Here is a 21,853-nt window from a genome sequence, read left to right on the forward strand (position 1 = left end):
GCATTCCTTGTGGAACCTCGTCATAAAGTCGCTGATCTTTTCGTCGCGACCTTGACGTGTAGAAAGCAGCTGAGCCGAAGTGATTCGGGCTTCCGCTTTCTGAAAGAACCTCCTGTGGAAAGCATCCATTAGATCTCGGTAAGATCTAATGCTGCCTTGGGGGAGGCTATCGAACCACCTTCTTGCGTTCCCGATAAGCAGCTCGGGAAACAGCTTGCACATATGGACCTCGTTGAGACCCTGGTTCACCATGTTATACTGATAGCGTCCCAGGAAGTCATGAGGATTCACTAACCCGTCATAAGTCATCGACGGAGTTCGGTAGTTCTGTGGCAAGGGAGTTCGGGTGATATCGTCCGAGAACGGAGTCTTCAATGCTCCGTACATGGCGAACCCGACATCTCTTCGGTATGGAGGAGATGGAGTTCTCCTGTGATTCCGGTACCGAGGAGGAACAGGAACATGTCGGGGTTGAGGATTCTTCTTCCTGGAAGACACAGCACTACTGCAGTAGTGACTTTCATGTCTGGATGAGGAGGGAGAATCCACCGTTTTCGTCTCCGGCTTTTGGCTCTTTTGCAGGAAAATTAAGAACTCTTCATGCTTCTCGGCCAAAAACAACTTGACAGCCTCGTTCAAATTGGGCTGCTGGGAAGACTCGGTGCGATGAGTCTTTGAGCGGCTTGTTCCTTCTCCGTGAGAACTGGAAGTAGATTTCTCCCGAGGCTGTTTTCCAGACCTGCGGGCTGGACTAGCTTCCTCATGGTTATCACGAACGGTATTATGGGTGTTACGTGATCTGGTATGCATTTTTTTGGTGGAAGAGGATCAAAAACTCGCTTTATCACAAATTTGGTTCTCTGTTTCCCACAGACGGCGCCAGTGATGGTTGGGCGAATTTTTGAGGGTAGTAAATGCAGGTAATGAATATAGATCACGACACAAAGAATTACGTGGTTCGATTTACTGAGGTAAATCTACGTCCACGGGAAGAAAGGAGGGCAAGATTGTATTGCTTGATCTGGTTTACCAGCTTACAAATACAGACTTGCTATATGATATTTGATGTCTAGAGCCTTTTTCTATCTGATCTAAGTTCTATTTATACATTGAACTAAGATCGTGGCTTGCATCACCATTAACTAGGTCGTGGCTTGCATCACCACTAACTAGGTAGTGGATGTCGTGGAGGTCATGAGATCCTGCATGGGTCCACTATCTCTTTGTTTGGTCCGCTATCCTGCATGAGATCCTGCATGAGTTGACACCACTAAATAGATCGTGTAGTGGAGGTCGTGGAGGTTCTGCATGAGTCCACTATCTCCCAGTTCGGTCGAATACTGAGACCGAACTTCTGAACTATGACCGAGCAGCTTTTGCCGATCTGAGAGTAGAGCTTGATTGGTCGGCTTTTACCGAGCTGTAGGCTGGGGCCGAACTCTTTGGTAATGCCGAACTGATTGGTCGGCTTTTACCGAGCTGTAGGCTGGGGCCGAACTCTTTGGTAATGCCGAACTGATACTCTTCCTTGGGCTTTGGGCTGATGGGCCGTCACTGCTATTGGGCTTGTTTAGTACGTACTCCATCACTACTTGTTGCTTAAGAAAGAAGAGACATTGACACCCCAAAAAAATGAAGAAGATAGTATTGCAGTAGAAGTAAATTAATATTATTAAATATTTTTACTTATTTTGTAGTTCTAACAAAGTCCAACGTGGACTGTACCACCACCGCCCCCACACTCCGGCGGCTTGCTCGTGTCTACGTGGCCCAATCAAAACTTTTATGGTATCATAAGAAATGTACATATAATTAATTCAGCTAGTCATTATCATAAGAAAAATGGATAGTACTATTATTTAAAGAAAATAGGGCAAATTTCATACTTAAAAGAGATAGATGGGCAAAGGAGAACGTAATTTAGTTTACAAAATATGTTTAAACAAAGGTTTTAAAAATGAAATAGTATTACTATCTTTGTTCCCACGTAATTGATGTGTTTCTTTTAAATGCCAAGATTAAAATAAAGTAGTAGAAATAATAAAATAAGTAATTGAAAGGTTTTAAAAATGAAATAGTATTACTATCTTCGTTCCCCTCGTAATTGATGTGTTTCTTTTAAATGCCAAGTTTAAAATAAAGTAGTAGAAATAATAAAATAAGTAATTGAAAGAAAAGTAAGTTAGATAGACTAAATGTATTGATTTATGTTGTAAAGAAAAATGACTTATTTATATTAAGATGACTAAATAAAGAATATGATTCAACTACATTAAGATACACAGGATAGAGATGAGAACTACAGTAATATTACACCTTATAGTAATTTTCATAGTAAAAGATGTATATAAAATGTGCTTTTGTCTAATCTTTAGAGCACCCGCAACGCTGTGCCGTTGCGGTGCCTATGCCGTTCCGGAGGAACGGTTCTGCGGCGGCACGCGTTGCAGCCGCCGTTTCGTCGCCATTCCGTGCCGATGCCGTTCCGGGTGTCGTTGCCGCGGCACGCAGCACGACACGTTCCGCCACGCGCCGAGGCGACGTGGCAGGCTCTCATTCGACGCGTGACGCCCACTCGCTGCCCCGCGAGTGGATTTCGCCACGGTGACGCAATAATTCATTTTTTTTAAAAATTCGAATTTAATAAAAAAAATATTTGCAACGGTATTGTTACCGTTTTTTTGTATCCGTTTTTTATTTATTATTTATTTATTTTTAATTTATTTACTCTATAAATACTCCTATTTCATACTCATTTCACTCACAAACACACATCTATTCCTCTCAAATCCTCTCTATTTCCACCCCAATTTTCATCTCAAATCAACTCTGTTTTTCTTTAGGAAATTATTAAATTATGTACTTTTATTAAAATTGTGTACTTTTATTTTTTAGGAAATTATTAAATTATGTTTTTTTTACGAATTTTATGTTGTAAGTTTATTTTATTTAATAAAGTGTGTTTATTTTAATTGAATTGGGTTGGAAATAAAAATAAGAAATGAAATTGAATGAATAGTAATTTAAGGAACGGATAAGAAACGGAGGGTTGCAGGTTCAGTTCCTTAGTTAAGGAATGAAGTAAAAAAGTACAGTGGGGCCCGCAAATAGTAGTTTAAGGAACGGTTTATGAACGGTATAGGAACAGCGTTGTGGATGGTCTTAATATGTGATTTTGTCCAACTAATTAACCATAGTTAAGGTTTATTTTTCAGCAGTTATTGTATCATGTTTACGTCATTCGTCTTACGTCTTATTGGGACCTCATTTCCACAGCAACATTTTACAAATTTAACCCAAATAATTGTAACCCAAAGTAGAAGAAAAATAATTATCGACCCTCACTCATGCCCACAAAATATAAGATAAGAGATTCCCTCCCCGAAAAATTTGGTTCATTTAAGTATAGATATTTGATTAATGATTATTAATTAGTTATATCTTGCAATGATGACTCTTTTGTTGATGTAAATCTTTTGAAAGAATACATCACTAAGCATTTAAATTTTTTAAAACAAAGTAAATTCGACGTATAAATTATATTCTCCATGAGTGTTTGGACTTTATTAAAAGGTACTAGTAATTTTAATATGTTGTAAATCAAGTGGAATTAATACTATAAAATTGAGGTTGAAAGATAACAACATTCTCCTCGTCTATGTTAAAATCCAAAATGGCTCTGAATCAAGTACTCTCTCCCTCTCCCTCTTCATTGATTTGTGTGTGAATTTAAAAATTAATGTAGTATTTTAATTTAGTTATTGAGTTTTATAGAGGCCTAATGATGGATTTTTCTTTAAAATTATGTTATAAGTTAATGGAAAATTGCTGGGAAAATCATAAGTTTGTTCAATTTTTGGTAGGTAAGACGTCGTCGTTTAGTTGAGATATGTCGATGATATATTGCATGTATGTGGCTGGATTTTTTCGTCATGAGATAATCGATAGCAAATTAAAGCTTTTGATGGTTTTTCCAACTGATTTTTAAAGTTACGAGACAAGTTTTTGGCGTATATTTGAATAGGAAAATTACCGAAAAAATTATAAAATTTGGTCAAATTATGGTATGTCCTGTAATTTTAAGATCGGTCGAAAAAGTGACAATGTTTATATATTTTCGCAATTGTCCACATGTGCTTTAAATTGTAGTATATGATATAACACTCGAAATTTGGGTTTATATCTCCGTCGGATTCATCGTATTCTGAATATTCACTGATTTGAGTTTAACAACACACTTCACATTAACCAAATATATAGCAAGTAGGAGTACTATATATTTTAGAATTATATGATTTCATATTTAAACGGAATAAGCATGTTTGATGACAACGACTTAAATTTGTTTAATGAATAGATTATGAATCTCCATTAATTCATAAATCGCATGAAAACAAATGAGAAACTTAATGACTCCTGTAATAAATTCATACAATTTCATAGGTTTGGAGGTTTTCTTCTTCAAGGATAGCTAATTTTGGTAATTCTGCAGATGATATTCCTAGAGAGGGAAGAGAGCCAACTTCAGCTGAAACACAGCAACTATTCCTCCCCTTTCGCGGTTTTTGTGCTCGAAAAGGGGTAAACAACGAACCTAATACCCGAGCATAGTGCAACATCTCTACATATCATCAAAAATTATGCAACCGCGCGTTGAGCACATAGCGAACTATTCTTTCACCTTTACTAAAGAATACCGTGTGCTCGCTGCTTATAAGCGGCATACCAAAAAAATATTCATGTGTACATTATCATGAATTCTACAATAACACTAACAAAAAAGCAATCAAATTCCATGAAACTCTATGACAAACTCACCTTCTTTTTTCGTTTTCTCAGTGATCGTGGCGACTGCAGATTCGCATAAAACAGGTCGTCCTGCAAGGCAACGACGTGGCAACCACGCTCGCTGAGTTCGCCAGCCGGAACTGCATCATGAATTTGGTCTTAGGAGCTTCAAGCCGAGGTGCCATAGCATGGTAACATCTCACATTCTTACCCAAACTCTCAAACACTAATTCTTCATCACACTTCCCTTTCTCAGGGCCTTTAAAAACCCGGATGTCCCGAGCTCTCTAATGAAGATCGCGCCCGATTTCTGCAGCGTGTACTCCGTCTCAAAGACGAAGGCGCAGAAACTGAAAACCGCCAACGACAACGGAACGCCCAGCAGCTCTGGCTCGCACGAGAGCCCGTTTCCTCAAAAATTTCAACCGTAAGAGCTTCGCCTACCCCTGTTAATTAAAATTGATAGGAGATGTTTCATTTCTTGACCGAAAAAAAATGTCTGTTTACAGCCAGGACAGCTGGAAAAGCTCCGCCTTTGGCGCCTCCGACCAGGATGGTGACAAGCACGGGTCGTCGCCTTTCGACAGCAGAGAGTCTCGTCAGCTCACTACGAGAGACAGGGGCTTCGGAAGAATACCTTCACCTCAACATTCCAATGAGTCTCTTCAAAGGGGATCAGAAGCTACTAGCTACGAATCTATCGGCGTAGGATGGTGACCATTCTCAAGAGGCTGCAATGGCCATGGTGGAGAGGGAGAAGTTGAAGTGCAAGGCCGCAGTCGAGCTAGCACAGACGGCGCAGCGCATGGCAGAGCTGGAGTCGGAGAAGAGGAAGTCCGCAGAGAAGAAGTTGAGGGCAGAGGCGAAGGAAAAGGAAAAGGCGATCCACGCGCTAGCAAACACCGAGGTTCAATACAGACGGTACACGATGGAGGAGATCCAAGAGGTGACGAATTTCTTCGCTGGAACAGAGAAGATTGGCGAGGGCGGATACGGCCCTGTCTTCAGGGCGAGCCTCGACCACACGCGCGTCACCATCAAGGTTCTCAGGCCGGACATGTGGCAAGGCGAGAAGCAGTTCCAGCGAGAGGTCGAGGTGCTGAGCCTTATGAGGCACCCGAATATGGAAAACGGAAGTCTAGAAGACCGGCTAAACTGCTTAAACGGAAGCCCTCCTTTATCGTGGAGGGATCGTTTCAGGATAGCCGTGGAGATCGCGACCGCCCTGAGCCCCTCGTGCACCGTGACCTCAAGCCGGCGAACATCCTGCTAGACAGAAACTTCGTGAGTAAGATAAGCGACGTCGGCCTTTCCAGCGGTGGCGGATTCCATCACGCAATGCTGCATGACCGGGATGCTGGGGACTGAGTCGGACGTGTATTCGTTTCTGCTGCAGATTCTCACCGGCGATGGGGTTGACCTATATCGTCGATAAGACGATAGAGAAGGGCAAGTTTGCGGAGGTGCTTGATCAGACTGGCCAGTCGAGGCGGCCCTCGCCATGCATGGCGAAATTGGCCTTGCAATGCTGTGAACTGAGGAAGAGAGACCCGCCGGATCTTGATTCGGTGATATTACCGGATCTGCATCGGATAAGAGAAGCAAGCTCACGGATGGATACTGAAAACTGATTCAACTAAATGCATTCACCAATTCAAATTTGTAAAGACGGCTGGCTGGCTCATCATAGATGAGGATACACACCCTTTTTGCACAACCTGAAACAAGATGAAGGATGTTTTGCTTTTTTTAACTCACATTATTACTCCACTTAATAATAGTTGTTGAGTAACACAATAAGAAAATTTTAAAATCAGTAGTATATCATTGATTTATAAATGATCAGTGCTTAATTTGTCAATTTTCTTTATAACTTCCTTCGTCTACAAATTGAGTCTGTTTGGCATACGCCGTCGTATTGAGTATAAACATGTGAAATTGTCAGCATATTCCATACCAATTTTTATACCTTTCCTCTCTCAACACAGGTCAAAGCTTAAACCTAAACCCCTCTCTCCCTCTCTCTGTCTCTCATGGCGTATACACCTCAGTCCCCGAATCGCAGCCACAGCGACGATGAAACCACATCAAATCGCCGACTTTACAATCCCTACAAGGATCTCAACCTCCCGACGCAAACCCTATACCACCTCCCCACGCAGCCGGAATTCCTCTTCCAGGAGGAATCGCTCGCGCAGCGCCGCTCCTGGGGGGAGAACATCACCTACTACACCGGAATCGGCTACCTCGCCGGCGCCACGGCCGGCGCCGCCCAGGGTCTCGGCACCGCGGTCAAGGCGATCGAGCCCACCGATACCCTAAAGCTGAAAATCAACCGGATCCTGAACGGCTCGGGCCACAAGGGCCGCCAGATCGGCAACCGCTGCGGCGTGATCGGGCTGATGTACGCCGGCCTCGAGAGCGGGATGGTCGCGTGGAGAGACACCGACGACGTGATCAACAGCGTCGTCGCGGGCCTGGCCACCGGAGCGCTCTACAAGGCGGCGTCCGGGCCGAGGGCGGCGGCGCTCGCGGGAGCGCTCGGAGGCGTGGTGGTCGGCGCCGCCGTCGCCGGGAAACCCTACCTGAAACGATACATACCGCTTTGAGTAGTCAATTTTTTAAAAAAGCAACAAATTCATCTTCTCGATTTTGAAATTTGCATTTACGTTTGCTGTGTTCGTGATCTTCAATTGATTAATTGATGGCCTAGAGGTGAAATTTTGATAGTCGATGAGCTGTTCCGGCGATGGAAATTCGAATCTTTGGCATAAAAGAGGCACAATTTTTTTCTCTGTAGTGAGTATATGACATAATGTTGTAGAATGAGATTTCATTTTCCTGAATAATGCCCAGGAAACATTGGCTACTGCTATCCTTTATATTCACTTTCAGATAATGTTGTGTGCTTTTCTTCTTGCATATTCCATTGGTGTAATTAGCCTCTTAACTCAACTTTTATATGTGGTCTTCTCTGTCCTCTCATGACTTGATTGATGTGTTATGATAAACTGTTGATTGAATTATGCAAGTTTTTGTGCTTTACAGTGATATAAGTTTACCAATTTTAAGGTTAGAGTATGTTTAGGGAATTGTAGGTTTACTTGATTGGACAGACATGTTTGATGTTTTGTGTCATCTTCTCTTGTTACTATTATGTTGGTTTTCCTCATTTTGATACTTATGTGTTACATTTGTATGAAGACTGGTGTGCTATTTCTGAGGCTGGGTGGTTTTGAGGGGGAATTAAGTTGTTGTGCATAACCTCTGATGTGGATTATTTGGGATAACTAGTAAGCATGTAGTCCTATGTTCAGCTTGTTTGATAATATAGTGTCGGACATGGCTAACGTTGATAATCTGACTGTTGGGTGTTCGAACCTCTGTACTCAGTATGTCTTATTGTTGTTCCACATAGCTAGCTTGTTCATTTGTGTGTTCGTGATGAGGTCTACTGGAAAGGATGGTAAGAGTGTTGTTTGCATTTTTTGTAGCTTGCTTTGTAAACAAGTCTGATTCGTGATGCTGCCAGTAGTTGTCGTTGTGCCTTAGTCTTGTAAAACATTTCATGTTATGAATATGCAACTGGATGAGCCTCTCTTAGTTAGTAGTGTTAACTTCTTCACCTATCTCTATGTTATGATTGTTTACTTTTCAGTGGTTAGTTGAATATCTGTTGTATAACCTAGTTATTCGACTTCAGGAGATGATTTTTCGCTCAATCGATTTGTGTCATGGCTTGCCTTTTTAGCTGAATTCTTGACAGGAAAATGTCTGATGTGTTTAATGAGTGCAGTGACATTCAAATTTCAAAAATCTCATTTCATTCCAAATTTACCAATTGGGAAATTTGCAAGTAAATTTCATTCAAAAATCTCTAACTAGGTCGGGATTCGAGTCACTATGAGCACACATGAGTAAATGAGAAATTTGCTAACATTTGAATGAGAGACGTTTAATAATCTCACAACATATCAATTTCATTCCATAATGTTGTTAACAATACATGGAAAGCAGATGAAAGGGTGGTCAGAAATATTTTATTTTCTTCAGATGTATGTTCAAGAAGGCAGAGGAGTCTATGGCCAGGAAATCATATCATGCTGGGTAGATTTCTACACTCTACATTAGCAAAAATTGGTCGATTATTCGAGCATATGTTAGCCACATAGTGAATGAAAAGAAAAGAGATGGTATAAAATTCTTCTAAAACAAAAAAGGATCTGAATGTATCCAACCCTTCTTCACCTATGGTCGAAGCAGAAGGATGGCATTCACTATTTAAAGCAACATCGTCTCTGGATTCTCAATGTAACCTTTAAACGCCTTAAGCCATTCTGCTCCGATGGCACCTATACACAGTATCAGTAGCACATTAGAGAAGTCGAACCTCAGCATAGTAAGGATGAAATGGCACTGGCTATGTTGTATCCAATCTGCAAATAGCCGCTTACCATCAATGACCCGGTGATCACAGCTCAGTGTCACGGACATGAATGAAGCAAACTTAAACTGGTCAGGGCCAGCGCCAGGAATCACCCTTTTCTCAGCTGATCATGCACAGTGAGGACGTAAAACATCAGCAACTAAGCAACTACCGAAACCTGTTGTACTGCAATAACAGATAGAAGCTCAAATTACCTGAGCCAACTGCGAGAATGCCAGCTTGGGGTGGATTTATAATGGCACAAAATTGCTTGATGCCAAAAGGACCACCTAAGTTTGATACTGTGAACGTACCACCCTGTAAACCAGATTTAGTCAGATGGATGTGATCAGTAATCGAGTCTTTCAGAATGACCAACGAAGTTCCTGCTTCACCTCATAATCTTCTGGCTTCAAGCTGTTTTCTTTGGCCTTTTGAGCTAAATTCTTAACTTCCTCAGAGATTCTTGATAGGCCTTTCTTGTCAGCGTCCTTCAGTTTTAGAGCAAATAGTTGAGAGGCACAATTGTCATATCATACATATCAACTGGGAAGAGGATTAAACTTGCAAGATGACTTACCCTAACTATAGGCACGAACAGTCCATTTTCTGTCTGCACAGCAACATTAATATTCACATTGTTAAACCTGTGAACACAAGAGTTAGCAAGTAGGAGGCATGTGTTAAACTATAACAATATAACCTTCATTACAAAGTATACTTACTGGCGAATATAATCATTGGTCCATGAACTGTTGCACTGAGGGACTTTTTTAAGGGCCAGGGCAGCAGCCTGCAGTAAAAAAAGTCGTTTAATGGATTATTGATTCCAAGCACAATATATTTTAGGTCCAAGAATGAATTTCATTCTCCTAGAGACTAAGACCTAGAAAATAAATATATAAAACACAGCTAATTTTTTTTTCTTGAGTGAATCTAATATCTTACAGGGAGGAAGTAAGTTATCGCAAACAGAAGCAACTTGACAAAAGAGAAAGTGCAGATAAACATGCATATATCTTTCATGACATGAGGAAAACAAGGTAGCACTCCCTCGAAGGCGGCCTATCATACCTTAATAACAAGATCGTTAACTGAAATTCTTTTCCCACCTGAAGCTTCTTGCAATGAGTTTAGCTGGGAACGCAATCTGCAGATCAGGAAGAGGTTAAAACAAATAATATAGGTAACTTTGATGGGTCATTCTAATTTGCAGAAGAATGCACACTCACTCCATAAGCTTGTCAACACATGTATCTACAGTCAGGTAATAATGTGGGATTGTTTGTTTGGACTGCAATAATCGCGCTGCTGTCACCTTTCACACAGATGGAATATGTTATCCACATAACTATCAATGCGATATGATTGATTTTAGAACATATGCATATACACATGCCACAGATATGGTTGCTATGCTAACTGTTACAGAGATCTCTTATTCCGATTGAGATGCTATATTGGGGGTCAGATCACTTTTATACTACCATGTTGCATGAAAAAAGTTGCCCCAAACTCCAATAGAAAGTACATAGTAGCAAACAAGTATGTGTAAACAAATATCCCCACCTTTCTAGGCATAGTGAGATCTTAGAGCCACACAGCAGAGAGAGAGAGAGAGAGAGAGAGAGAGCTACCCAACAACCTGATTTATTTCATAAGACAAGGATTATTGTGCCAGCATTCTGGAAATATTACCTTTCTGATCTGCGAGTGTGGGATGTCAGTGTAATCTAAACCAGCAGCTGTTGCGGTAGCAGCCTTAGGAGCTTGTGAAACTTCTTTACCACTTGAAGGTGAAGCTGTAAGGAGGCGAATGCAAAATGATTTAGATTCTTGTTTTAAAAAACTCAATTCCTAAAACTCGTTAGTTGGTAAAGAAGCAGATTTCAATGAGTGAGGAAAGAGAATAGTTCTGACGGCATCAAACTACATGAACACAGCCCCAAATATATACCAAGATAATCTTCAATATCTGCTTTGACAATGTGTCCATCAGGACCAGTTCCTCTGATGTTTGCAAGAGATACCTGCATTAATGTTGTGCAAGTAAGTATACTGCTTTAAACAAGACACTTCAATATATATGAAACATGAGTAAAAAAATTATTGATTTAGTATTTTAGTCCAGATAAATATCATAGACAGGGCCATCTAATTTACATTATGATCTTCCGCTTGTTTTCTGGCAAGTGGACTGGCAAAAATACGATCTCCAGATGCAGAAGGCGCACTAGGCTTGGAAACTTTGGGCTCTGCTGGAGCGGAAGACGCTTGTGACACTTCTTCTTTTGGTGGAGTTGGAGCAGACGTCTCTTTGGGCGGGGGTGCTGGCGCAGCATCTGATGCTGGACTATAGTCCTTGAATTTAGCAATATCACTCTCTTCTTCAACAGTTATGGCAATTATCTAGTCAAAATAACAATTTGATCAGTCACCAAAGAGTAGGTTGAGTAACCAACTGCATATGCTTCTTTCTAGTTTCATTAATTATCAAGACAGCCATTTACTGCAAACTTTTTAGCTGTGCTCAGACTAGTTTCAAAATCTGAATATATTTTCCAGGCAGTAGCACTACCGAGCCCTAAATCTTTCTAATTCATTTGACACACAAGACAGGTGAATTCCCATGAAAATTAGAAGATGAAGACTTGTACAGAGGAAATCTCATGATTGACTTGGAATTCATCAATAGAATATAGTACTAGTAAATACTGGTTTGAACCAGCTGAAATCACATAAACAAGTGAACAACGTCAAGCAACAAGCTAAAGACAATCAAATTAATAAAGGGCCTAGCAAACATTATTAGAATAGCAATAAAATAACTTGATTCTTGTTCTCTCTTTGTTCTAAATGTGTTAAGAAAGCTGAGAACGGTAGTAGGAAGACATAGTTTGAACATAAGTCCTACAGTCGGATAACAGAGCCATACCTCACCAACTTTAATCCCACTTGATCCATCCCCACGCAAGATTTTTGCAAGATAACCTTCCTCCATGCATTCCATTTCTACTGTTGCTTTGTCCTTAAGATGTTAATTGATGTACAATCAGCTATTGGATTACCAGGAGAGTATGGTAGCATGTTCAGTAAAATTGAGTAAAGAACCAATAGAACCTACAGTTTCCACTTCACAAAGCACTTCTCCAGTAGAAATTTTATCACCCTCTTTCTTCAACCACCTCGCAATATTACCCTAGATTACAGCAAACAAACAACCCTTTAGTATTATTGTTGATAATAGCAAATAACGTGATGATTATGAGAGAGATGCTTGCCTCTGTCATTGTAGGTGAGAGAGAAGGCATTCCAATTTCAAAGTGAGGCGGAAGACCTGAAAGAGAGTAGCATGTTTAGCTATAGTTAGATATGCATCAACCAAAATTCTAGAGAAGGGAGGGCTACTAAAAAACGAGAAAACATCCATCCCTGCCAAAACAACAGTTAAAATCACAAAACTGTGGTTTATCCAATTACAAATAGATTTTGTGCGAACAAGTCAAATGGATGCATTAAGAAATTTATAATTCACAATATAGTGACTGAGTAACCTAAATCCTAACCTTCCTACAATACACGATCAAATAACATCTCAAAGTGCTAAATTAGCACTAAATGTGGCTTACAGAATACCAACTAACCTGAATCTGTTGAAAATTGTCTGGGCCTTCTTTCAGATTGGCTGGAAATAAGCATACCAAAGAGGCCAGTTAAAGAGCTATGTCTCTTTACAAGAAATGCAAAAATGGTTGAAAGATATGGAGAACCTGTTATAGTTCACGCCTATTGCTGGTGCAGGACTTCTGGCTGCCCAGAAAGAATTTCCATTGCTCATTTTTACAGCATACGTCTTTATTACATAATCGTTATCAGAATCTTCCCACAGATACTTGTAAAACACCATATAGTTCAAGTATTAATTGGTAATTACCATCATTCTGCTGACTGGCACATAATTAGGGCTGAAAGAACGCATACTGGAGAACTTTCGAATGCCATTCTTGTCGATGGCTCCAAGACCACAATGTCTTGAAATATCTGTACCAAATTGGATACCACATCGATAATCAATATCAAATGAGCACAACTTGACAAGGCTGGAAGTCCATGCCACAAGCCAAAGCGTAACTCCATATGTGAATTTTAATTTGTCTAACACGATGAACCATACTCAGACAATGCCAACAAAGTTTAAGATAAAAACTTTTTTGAAGCCCTCGTTTAACATGCTCTATCAGGAAATATGTTTTCAGACAGCAGGCCTAAAGTGTAAGCCTCGTAATATAGGAAGGACCACATGTTCATATTCCTGTCTTATGCTGTTATGCAGCAACAAAGAAGAGAGACCAGTCTTGCTAAAAGAAAGAGCATGCAAATATCACAACTTACCGTCTGATTTGACAACCGATCCCACATCATTTGCAGAAGAGCATACATGGATTGTCCGACCCCGTATAAGGTTATGGGTTTGTCTGATCTGTATGTATGAAGCGTAGTTATGTCATTTGATTCAAACAAAGTAATTCAATACAACAGGCATGTAAAAGGAAATGACATAGTTTGTGGTTTGTCTTTAATCAGTCATGTAAAGAGCAGATTTTTATTTTATAAAAGGTGTAACATGGATACAAGTAACTATTAGTCTACGCACTTCAATAAACTCATTTTAAAGATTATCAGATTAAAAGAGGAATTGTCAGGAAATTGACTAACGGTAAACCTACAGAACTGGAATCAATTTATCAACATAAACATAGGTTAACTAAAATGAATGTACACTTTCCGAATTCATCAGGAAGCCTTATCCAACAATTCAATCTAAAATGGATACAAAGGTTCAACAATTCTGAGACCACAAATTCCATTAAGAAATCTAATTCAGCATGAAAAATGTGTACATCTTTAACAAAAAATCCTCCTTCAGCAAACCACATTCAACCATATGCTAATCAATTTCCGATATCAACACCGAGCAATTAATCCCCACGCGATCCATCAGAGCACATATCTTATCATTATCATTCAGCGATAATTTCAGAGAAAACAAAACACAATTTCAGCAATCCATCAGGCACACGCGTTCACGCAAGTTCCGATTTCAAATCAAAATCGCTCAATCGCAGAAGCACGAAATAGAATGTGAAAACAATAAACCTTCCTAGCGTGATGCGCAACCCGAGCGGAGTACATCATCCTGGCGGAATATCCACTAAATCCTTAACAAATGAGGATCAAATCGTCGATTCAGAGCAGCCTTGTTAGCTTTTCAGCAGTCGAAAAAGGTAGGGAGCTGCAGATTCCGTCGTAAAATTTCCACTTTCGAACTGTGTGTTGTGTGTGTAAAATAGGGCTGAAATGTGAAAGTCGTCAGCTTATGAGTTTTTTTCTAGTTTTGAATTCTGTCTTACATTAGATTGTTTGGTCTGGAGAATTTTTCTGTAAATTAAAAATATAATTATACAAAATTTGTACGTGCATAATGCTCCTGAATTTAAAATCGAAACAGAAGAGTTATTTAAATTGATTTTATTATTATTTATTTTATTATTGTTAAATTATTCCTACTATTATACTTTTAAAATATTTAAAATATTTGATATGAAAGATTTATGATAAATTTAAGATTTTCAGTTTAATTGGAGATAATTATGTAGATATCCTAAATCTACTTAACATATATAGTATATTTGATTTTAAATATATGTTAAGTAGATTAGTCCAATTCTGTAATTTATGTACATTTATTGCTATTTATTAAAAATAAAAATATTCCTAACATCTCATTATTTATGATATTATACATTTTTTTAGACATGAATAATAGGGGGTGAAATAATTTTCTTGAATGGAATTTTTTTCTTCTTCAATTAAATGCATTTGGTTTTCTCTAATTTCGTTATACAAATAACACGTTGGATCTCTTTTGTTTGCTAGTATATGTACTACTACTAAATTAAAAATATTAGCGCTGGAGATACTTATTGAAACAAAAAATATGTGTATGTGCTTGTACGTGATACATAATTAAAATTTGTCAATGTGATATAAATGATCAACTTAATATAAAACTTTTTTTTGTTTTTGAGGTATCCATCTAATGAAATTAGGAAAATTAAATGTATGATTAATAGATTCATACATACTCCTGTCAGGGGTAGGTATAGCCTTACATTAAATTATTGGGAAATAGAATAATAGGAAAGTTAATGTTACTTTTTTAAAGAAAAATAAGGTAAATATTTTGACTGATAATATTTTTTTATGAAATAGGCTGATAATATTTAAATTTTGTTGACTGATAATAGCGGGGAAAAAATTCAAAATCAATTTGAAGTTTGACTAACTACAATTCTATTATAGTTATACTACTATCAATCAAAAAACAACATTTACTTGGCGGAGTAGTTGAAATTATTACTACTATTAAATTATTAGATAAATTCATTTGATCAAATATAGGCTACTTAATTTTGATCCAACCAAAATAGATAATTCGGGCTAAATAGGCTATTTTTCACTTTGGCCATAGAACTATGCATAAAATACAAGTCCATTAAATTTCTGGTGTTACTAAGCAAGTTCATAAAAGAAAATTCGTGTTACTAAGCAAGTTCATAAAAGAAAATTCATAGTTCGTGCAGTGAGATTTGAACTCGAGACCTTTGAACAATAAGCTATGCTATCTAGTGATACTCGAACTCGAGACCTCTGAACAATAAGCTACACTTAATTTTAACTGAGAAATGGCAAAAGATGAGAAAAACAGAAAGGAAGCCCAAACAAGTGTTCAGTTACAAAATTCATTTAAATCTCTTGGTTTGGAACCAAGTGGAAATACCAAAGATAGCAGCAGCATAACTCATGATAAAAGGATATTTAGGTCTCACTCGTACAAAAATGCTCGCTCGTGGCAGCATGACCGATGATCTATAAGAGCACGAGGCCAAGCTCCGATGATTTCAGGATGTGCTTCAGCCGATAGTTGTAGAGGTAGTAATGAAGCTTCCCATCCCCAGGCCCAAACTTGAGCTCCTTCAAGAATGTCTCATTTTGCATCACATCTAAGGCATTGAAAACGTCGAATTCCTTCTTCTTGGCAACAATGAGGGCATCATTCATCAATTGAAGCAAGGGAATCTTGGTGGATACGTTGTAATAAGAGTAGGCCGCCTTTAGGACTGAGTGGGTTTGGCTGCCAAGTATCGAAGAGGGGAGTGTGTAAAAACTGCAGAAATCAGTGATTTCGTGGCTTTCAGGGCTTTCGACCAGATAACTGTCCACGACGTCTTCCTTGGGGAGCAGCCAGTGCTCGACATCATTCTCATCAAAATCTGGCGCCACCGCAAACTGGTTCAAGTAACTCCTAAGCAAACGAGTAACTGCAGGAACATCGTGGGGTTCCATCTTTCTAAAGCCAGGAGTCGTGGTTTGCTCTGGTAGCTTGTATAGCTTGATAGTTCGGCTCATTGTCATCCTTGCACCGAGCCTAGAAAATCCAACATCAATAAGCTTCTTTGGATTCAACGACCTGTGCCAATACTGACAAGTTGTTATCGGTGTAGGCAAAACAACCCCAGCCGTATAAGCTGCCTGCCATATATTCTCCAAATGAACCCTCCGAGTAACCTCCTTTATCATGACAGGAGCAAGTCTTTTTGATCGGAGCTTCTTGTGAACACACAGGAAATTAACCTCTGCAAGCAGCACCACAGCATCACGGACACGTATCTTTGCAGGAATCCCAGTAATGAACGCAACCAGTTTCTTCGAAGTCTTGACCCTTACTCCTATGTGCCAGCTCCTGAAATAACCAGGAGGACGAAGTGCCCACCGAAGAAACTCTTTCGAGTAGTTGAATCTGAACATGTTCTCGTCGTCCTCAACATAGTTATTCGTCAATAAAGTATACACCTCACTACACACCTCCTCTGAATCCAGATCGCATGTAACCCATTCGTAGGGAGCTGGGAGATTGTACGGCTCTTGCTTGACTTCAGACATTGGCGTTGGTTGCTCAATTGGGCCTTCAGGCAGGCTCGTATCTCCAACATCCTTGAACTGGCCTACGGGTTGGGTCTCCCAAAACTTATGCCTCTTCGAGAGTGAGAGTGACTCTTGAACCTTTCTCGCCAATTCATCAATCGACGCCTCACTTTCACTCCCTGAAGGTGCATTATTCTCGTCAGAGGGAACGTTTTCAGCTGGAACATCGTTGTCAGCCATTCTCAAGAAACCTACTCTCACACACACAAGAAGGAATCACAAATCATATTTCTAAATAAGCCATAACACACCAATCAAATCCCCATTAACATCATCTATGCAGCTTAGCAATAGCCAATAAGGTTCTCTAACGACTACGAATTCCACGCACTGACACACACACGAAACAAATTCATCGAATCACTAGATTTAATGCTTCAACAAGAAGAAGCACCATCAAAAAACATAACCACAGTCAACTTTAGGCATGGAATCAAACAGATAAATCAACTGGATACAAATAATTATCATTATTAACCAATTTCCAACAGCTAAATAGTGGATAGCACATCAAATTGAATATCTGAATCATAAAATCCCAATCCAATTATTCAAGCAACAAGTAATTCCCCTTCTAAATCAACAATTTTTCAACAAAAACCTCGATCATCATCTGGGTACTTCAAACATAATACTACAGCTAAACAATCAGCCTAAACCAAAATCTGCGCAGCCGATTGATTTACAAATTCCGAATCAACCAGCTAAACAATCAGCTAAAATTCCAATCATAAAATAAATGAGTCACCTTAACCCCGATCAAAAACCGCAATTAATGGAGATCTACGCTGCCGAAATTTGAAAGAAGTCGAATTGAGTCTTGATAAATTTAATAGGTCGATGAAATCATGGAAGCTGGGAGCAAGGAATCGTGGATTTTGAGGTAATGCAGTGGAACCAAAAGTTAAAGGTTGGATCTTTTTTTCATTAACCCTAAATTACAAGGGTATTTTTGACATTTGGAATACAATCAATATTCCTGGATTTGATAGAATTTAAAATATAATTAATACAGTATTTTTAGAATTAATACAGTATTTTTTTATCGAATGGAGTACTACAAAAATTGTTTAGAAAAAAAGGCAATATTCCATCATTGTTATTATAAATTAATCCGAAACTTAGAGAGTCATGTTTATGACTGAATTGTTTTATCCTAAATTAAAATAAATAGTCTTATCGATTTTAAATGTGAAAATAGCTTTAACTAGTTGATAAAATTGAGTGAGTTGCCGATTGATATCTCTTCTAAAAACTATTGTTCAATATATAATCTTAATTGCGTTAATTTAGATTCAAATAGATACCAAATCTTAGTATGGAATATTCATCATTAATTAGCTATATAATTTAAAATTATCAATCGAAATAGAAACACAAAATGAAAAAGGAATTAAAAATCTAAATACTCGCAACCCTTATTAAAAATAACTAAAAACATCAAAAAATTGAAAATTATAGTAAAGAGGTCAAAATTATGATTAACATGACTTATTTTAATAGTATTGCTTATTATTGAATAACAGGAATCCGATTACAAATAGTAGGAAAGTAAAATTAAATGATTTATAAGAGAATATTGAATTCTAGTAGTATTAGTAGTAATTTAATTTACGCAAATTTTGCCCTAGATAAATTCAGTATAAAAGGGAGAAAGCTGATAGCAGCCTCTGTTTTTGCGAACACAAAGCGTATTTCACACTTCCGTAATTCTTCAACTCCACGGCGCCGATCCGGGGAGTTTTGCAAGGTTAATCAATCATCCAACAATCATAGTTTCTCTTTCAATTCCAAGGTACGATCTGTTTTTTTTTGTTTGTGTGATTTCTGCTGCTTCGTTTTTTTGTTTTCAGGATTTGATTATACCTTGTTTCGTAGGTTTATCGTGTTGGGGTTTTCTGAGTTCATATCGTGATTGATCTGTTATTCGGTGTTGTTTTGCTTTAAGAAGGTTGAATCTTTCACGTAACACGCGTCGTTAGGGTTCTGGATTTTATGTTTTTATATTTTTTTCCTTTTTTTTAATTTGATTATCGAGATCTTAATGTTAGGGTTTTGTGTGTTTGTTTGTTCACATCTTTCGCGAGGTCCACTAGGTTTCATATATGGCGTCAATAGTTGATGATTTATTAATTTCTGATATGGTTGAGGTTAATGTGATCTGAATTTGTTAATTTGTTGATAGAACTGGTGAGTTAGGGTTCTATATTTTGTTTAAAAACATCAGTTTGTATCTGGAGAAACAAGGATTATGATGGACTTTTTGTTTATCAGTCTAGAATTCGGGGACGAGTGTTATAACTGCTGTCATATAGACTTCTTAGTCTTTGTTTGTGATAGTGTCTTCTCTTCTCAGAACATAAAACAGGATTTTAATGCTTGTTCTCCATAATGTGTGGTGCCCAAGTTTGGCTATTCTGTAACATGATTTTGGTTTTAATAGTCATAGGATCGTCCGTTTCTGTTTTCATTGCTTCCACTTGTAAATTGATTTGCACTGCAGATCCACTTACACATTCATGTTATCTACAGTCATGGCAGGTTTGGCACCCGAAGGATCTCAGTTTGATGGCCGTCAGTTTGATGCCAAGATGAATGAATTGTAAGTTGCCTCCTTGTAAGTTGTAACCCATGTTCATTTAATCTCCAGTAGTGTATAGAATCGCAAATGTTAAAATAGCTCAATTTTGTGATGCAGGCTTCAAGTTGATGGTGGTGATGAATTTTTCACTTCTTATGATGAGGTTTATGACAGTTTTGATGCTATGTCTCTTCAAGAGAATCTTCTGAGAGGAATTTATGCCTATGGTATGGCTATGGCTTATGTTTTGTTTACAATTAACAGGAAACATTGGTTTTTGGCTTATTTTTTTTATCATTGTTGCTGGATTGTGTAAACAGTTTATAATTTTTTTGCCTTCCCGATTCTATCAGGTTTTGAGAAGCCTTCTGCCATCCAGCAAAGGGGCATTGTTCCCTTCTGCAAGGGTCTTGATGTTATCCAGCAGGCTCAGTCTGGTACTGGAAAAACTGCTACCTTCTGTTCTGGAATCCTACAGCAGCTTGATTATGGTGTGGTGCAATGCCAGGCCTTGGTTTTGGCCCCTACCAGAGAACTTGCTCAACAGATCGAAAAGGTTATGCGTGCACTTGGTGACTACCTTGGTGTCAAGGTTCATGCTTGTGTGGGTGGAACCAGTGTTCGTGAGGATCAGAGGATCCTTTCAGCTGGGGTTCATGTGGTTGTTGGAACCCCTGGGCGTGTGTTTGATATGCTGCGAAGGCAGTCACTTCGTGCTGAATATATCAAGATGTTTGTTTTGGATGAGGCTGATGAGATGCTTTCTCGTGGTTTCAAGGATCAGGTAGATTTCTTTCACATCACTTATTGTGGTTTGTTCCTGAACTAGGTCATGATTTTCTGTTTTCATTGTTGGTTCGCTACTGACTATGTAATTCTCGTGCTTCTAGATCTACGACATCTTCCAGTTGCTGCCATCCAAGGTTCAGGTTGGGGTTTTCTCGGCTACAATGCCTCCTGAAGCCCTTGAAATCACCAGGAAGTTCATGAACAAGCCCGTGAGGATTTTGGTGAAGAGAGATGAGCTAACCCTTGAGGGTATCAAGCAGTTCTATGTGAATGTCGACAAGGAAGATTGGAAGCTCGAGACACTCTGTGATCTCTACGAGACTCTGGCCATCACCCAGAGTGTCATCTTTGTCAACACCAGAAGGAAGGTCGACTGGCTGACTGACAAGATGAGGAGCCGCGACCACACTGTCTCAGCCACCCACGGAGACATGGACCAGAACACCAGAGACATCATCATGCGCGAGTTCCGCTCAGGCTCTTCCCGTGTCCTCATCACCACCGACCTCCTGGCTCGTGGTATTGACGTGCAGCAAGTGTCCCTCGTCATAAACTATGACCTCCCAACCCAGCCTGAGAACTACCTGCATCGCATTGGTAGAAGTGGAAGGTTCGGGAGGAAGGGTGTTGCCATCAACTTCATGACAAATGAAGATGACAAGATGCTGAATGACATCCAGAAGTTCTACAACGTTGTTATCGAGGAACTCCCGGCTAATGTCGCTGATCTTCTTTGAGGTGCTGATTTTTCTCAGGTTTATTGTTCCTGTTCAAGAGGGGGGGCCTTTGAAGTGACTTGTTTTGCTCTAGCTAGTATGCTTTCCTTATTTTCCTTCCATATATTTTCGCATAGATATATGTATGCAGCAGCATATCGTTTGAGTGTACATATATACTATTGCAATTTTGTCTGTAGGTATTTTTCTGTAACGTATTTAACTTTTTGCCCCAAATTTTGTTCACATTTTAATTCGGTTTTTATGGATATCAATTCTCTTCTTTCTTTGTGCTGTGTGCTCTTTTCTTGTTCTTATAGTTTCTCTCATTTGTAGAAATCATAAACACTTTACGAGTAATGTTAACAAATTTGTAACTTGTTAATCTAATGGATATGTTAATATGATTTAATCTATCCGAGCTAAAATTTAATAAGTAAATCAATTTTAGGATTAACGTATAGAATAATTAGGATTAATGTCCGGAATCAAATTTGATTAATCATA

The 21,853-nt window shown here is 38.9% G+C and overlaps 4 protein-coding genes, 1 non-coding gene and 1 pseudogene across 5 annotated transcripts; 4 read left to right on the forward strand and 2 right to left on the reverse strand.

Moving 5' to 3' along the window:
- Window positions 1-3,673: 3,673 nt before the first annotated feature.
- Window positions 3,674-6,419, forward strand: LOC121795335 (annotated as a pseudogene).
- Window positions 4,645-4,760, forward strand: LOC121797526. The gene has a single exon (XR_006049890.1). It is a non-coding gene; the product is annotated as a U5 spliceosomal RNA (small nuclear RNA).
- Window positions 6,420-6,726: 307 nt separating the features above from the next.
- On the forward strand, window positions 6,727-7,712 carry LOC121794195 (mitochondrial import inner membrane translocase subunit TIM23-1-like). The gene has a single exon (XM_042192256.1). The coding sequence runs from the start codon at window positions 6,822-6,824 to the stop codon at window positions 7,395-7,397; it is 576 nt and encodes a 191-aa protein (XP_042048190.1). The 5' UTR covers window positions 6,727-6,821; the 3' UTR covers window positions 7,398-7,712.
- Window positions 7,713-8,747: 1,035 nt separating this feature from the next.
- LOC121794194 (dihydrolipoyllysine-residue acetyltransferase component 3 of pyruvate dehydrogenase complex, mitochondrial-like) lies at window positions 8,748-14,605 on the reverse strand. Its single transcript, XM_042192255.1, has 19 exons — window positions 14,372-14,605; window positions 13,607-13,694; window positions 13,149-13,255; window positions 12,985-13,067; window positions 12,859-12,899; window positions 12,496-12,551; window positions 12,339-12,413; window positions 12,150-12,242; window positions 11,378-11,623; window positions 11,172-11,244; window positions 10,913-11,016; window positions 10,447-10,532; window positions 10,289-10,364; window positions 9,940-10,007; window positions 9,795-9,861; window positions 9,610-9,705; window positions 9,430-9,532; window positions 9,243-9,338; window positions 8,748-9,140 (listed from the first exon to the last, which is right to left on the reverse strand). The coding sequence occupies exons 1-19, from the start codon at window positions 14,408-14,410 to the stop codon at window positions 9,070-9,072; spliced, it is 1,668 nt and encodes a 555-aa protein (XP_042048189.1). The 5' UTR covers window positions 14,411-14,605; the 3' UTR covers window positions 8,748-9,069.
- Window positions 14,606-15,926: 1,321 nt separating this feature from the next.
- LOC121797111 (glycylpeptide N-tetradecanoyltransferase 1-like) lies at window positions 15,927-18,163 on the reverse strand. The gene is made up of 2 exons (XM_042195836.1): window positions 18,009-18,163; window positions 15,927-17,451 (listed from the first exon to the last, which is right to left on the reverse strand). Exon 2 carries the CDS (start codon window positions 17,438-17,440, stop codon window positions 16,145-16,147), a length of 1,296 nt encoding a protein of 431 aa, XP_042051770.1. The 5' UTR covers window positions 17,441-17,451; window positions 18,009-18,163; the 3' UTR covers window positions 15,927-16,144.
- Window positions 18,164-18,898: 735 nt separating this feature from the next.
- LOC121794198 (eukaryotic initiation factor 4A-10-like) lies at window positions 18,899-21,635 on the forward strand. The gene is made up of 5 exons (XM_042192259.1): window positions 18,899-19,055; window positions 19,793-19,862; window positions 19,959-20,068; window positions 20,195-20,625; window positions 20,732-21,635. Exons 2-5 carry the CDS (start codon window positions 19,795-19,797, stop codon window positions 21,365-21,367), a joined length of 1,245 nt encoding a protein of 414 aa, XP_042048193.1. The 5' UTR covers window positions 18,899-19,055; window positions 19,793-19,794; the 3' UTR covers window positions 21,368-21,635.
- The last annotated feature ends 218 nt before the right edge of the window (window positions 21,636-21,853 follow it).

The sequence above is a fragment of the Salvia splendens genome, chromosome 3 (genome assembly GCF_004379255.2).
Source record: "Salvia splendens isolate huo1 chromosome 3, SspV2, whole genome shotgun sequence".
Lineage (NCBI taxonomy): Eukaryota > Viridiplantae > Streptophyta > Magnoliopsida > Lamiales > Lamiaceae > Salvia > Salvia splendens.

Coding starts and splice junctions, on each gene's coding strand:
- LOC121794195 (XM_042192256.1), top strand. CDS start 6,822: ATGGCGTATACACCTCAGTCCCCGAATCGCAGCCACAGCGACGATGAA.
- LOC121794194 (XM_042192255.1), bottom strand. CDS start 14,410: ATGATGTACTCCGCTCGGGTTGCGCATCACGCTAGGAAG. Junction 12,414..12,495: donor TCTCACCTACAATGACAGAG/GCAAGCATCTCT, acceptor GCTGTAATCTAG/GGTAATATTGCGAGGTGGTT. Junction 9,706..9,794: donor TGTTCGTGCCTATAGTTAGG/GTAAGTCATCTT, acceptor CTAAAACTGAAG/GACGCTGACAAGAAAGGCCT.
- LOC121797111 (XM_042195836.1), bottom strand. CDS start 17,440: ATGGCTGACAACGATGTTCCAGCTGAAAACGTTCCCTCTGACGAGAAT.
- LOC121794198 (XM_042192259.1), top strand. CDS start 19,795: ATGGCAGGTTTGGCACCCGAAGGATCTCAGTTTGATGGCCGTCAGTTT. Junction 19,863..19,958: donor GATGCCAAGATGAATGAATT/GTAAGTTGCCTC, acceptor TTTGTGATGCAG/GCTTCAAGTTGATGGTGGTG. Junction 20,626..20,731: donor CTCGTGGTTTCAAGGATCAG/GTAGATTTCTTT, acceptor TCGTGCTTCTAG/ATCTACGACATCTTCCAGTT.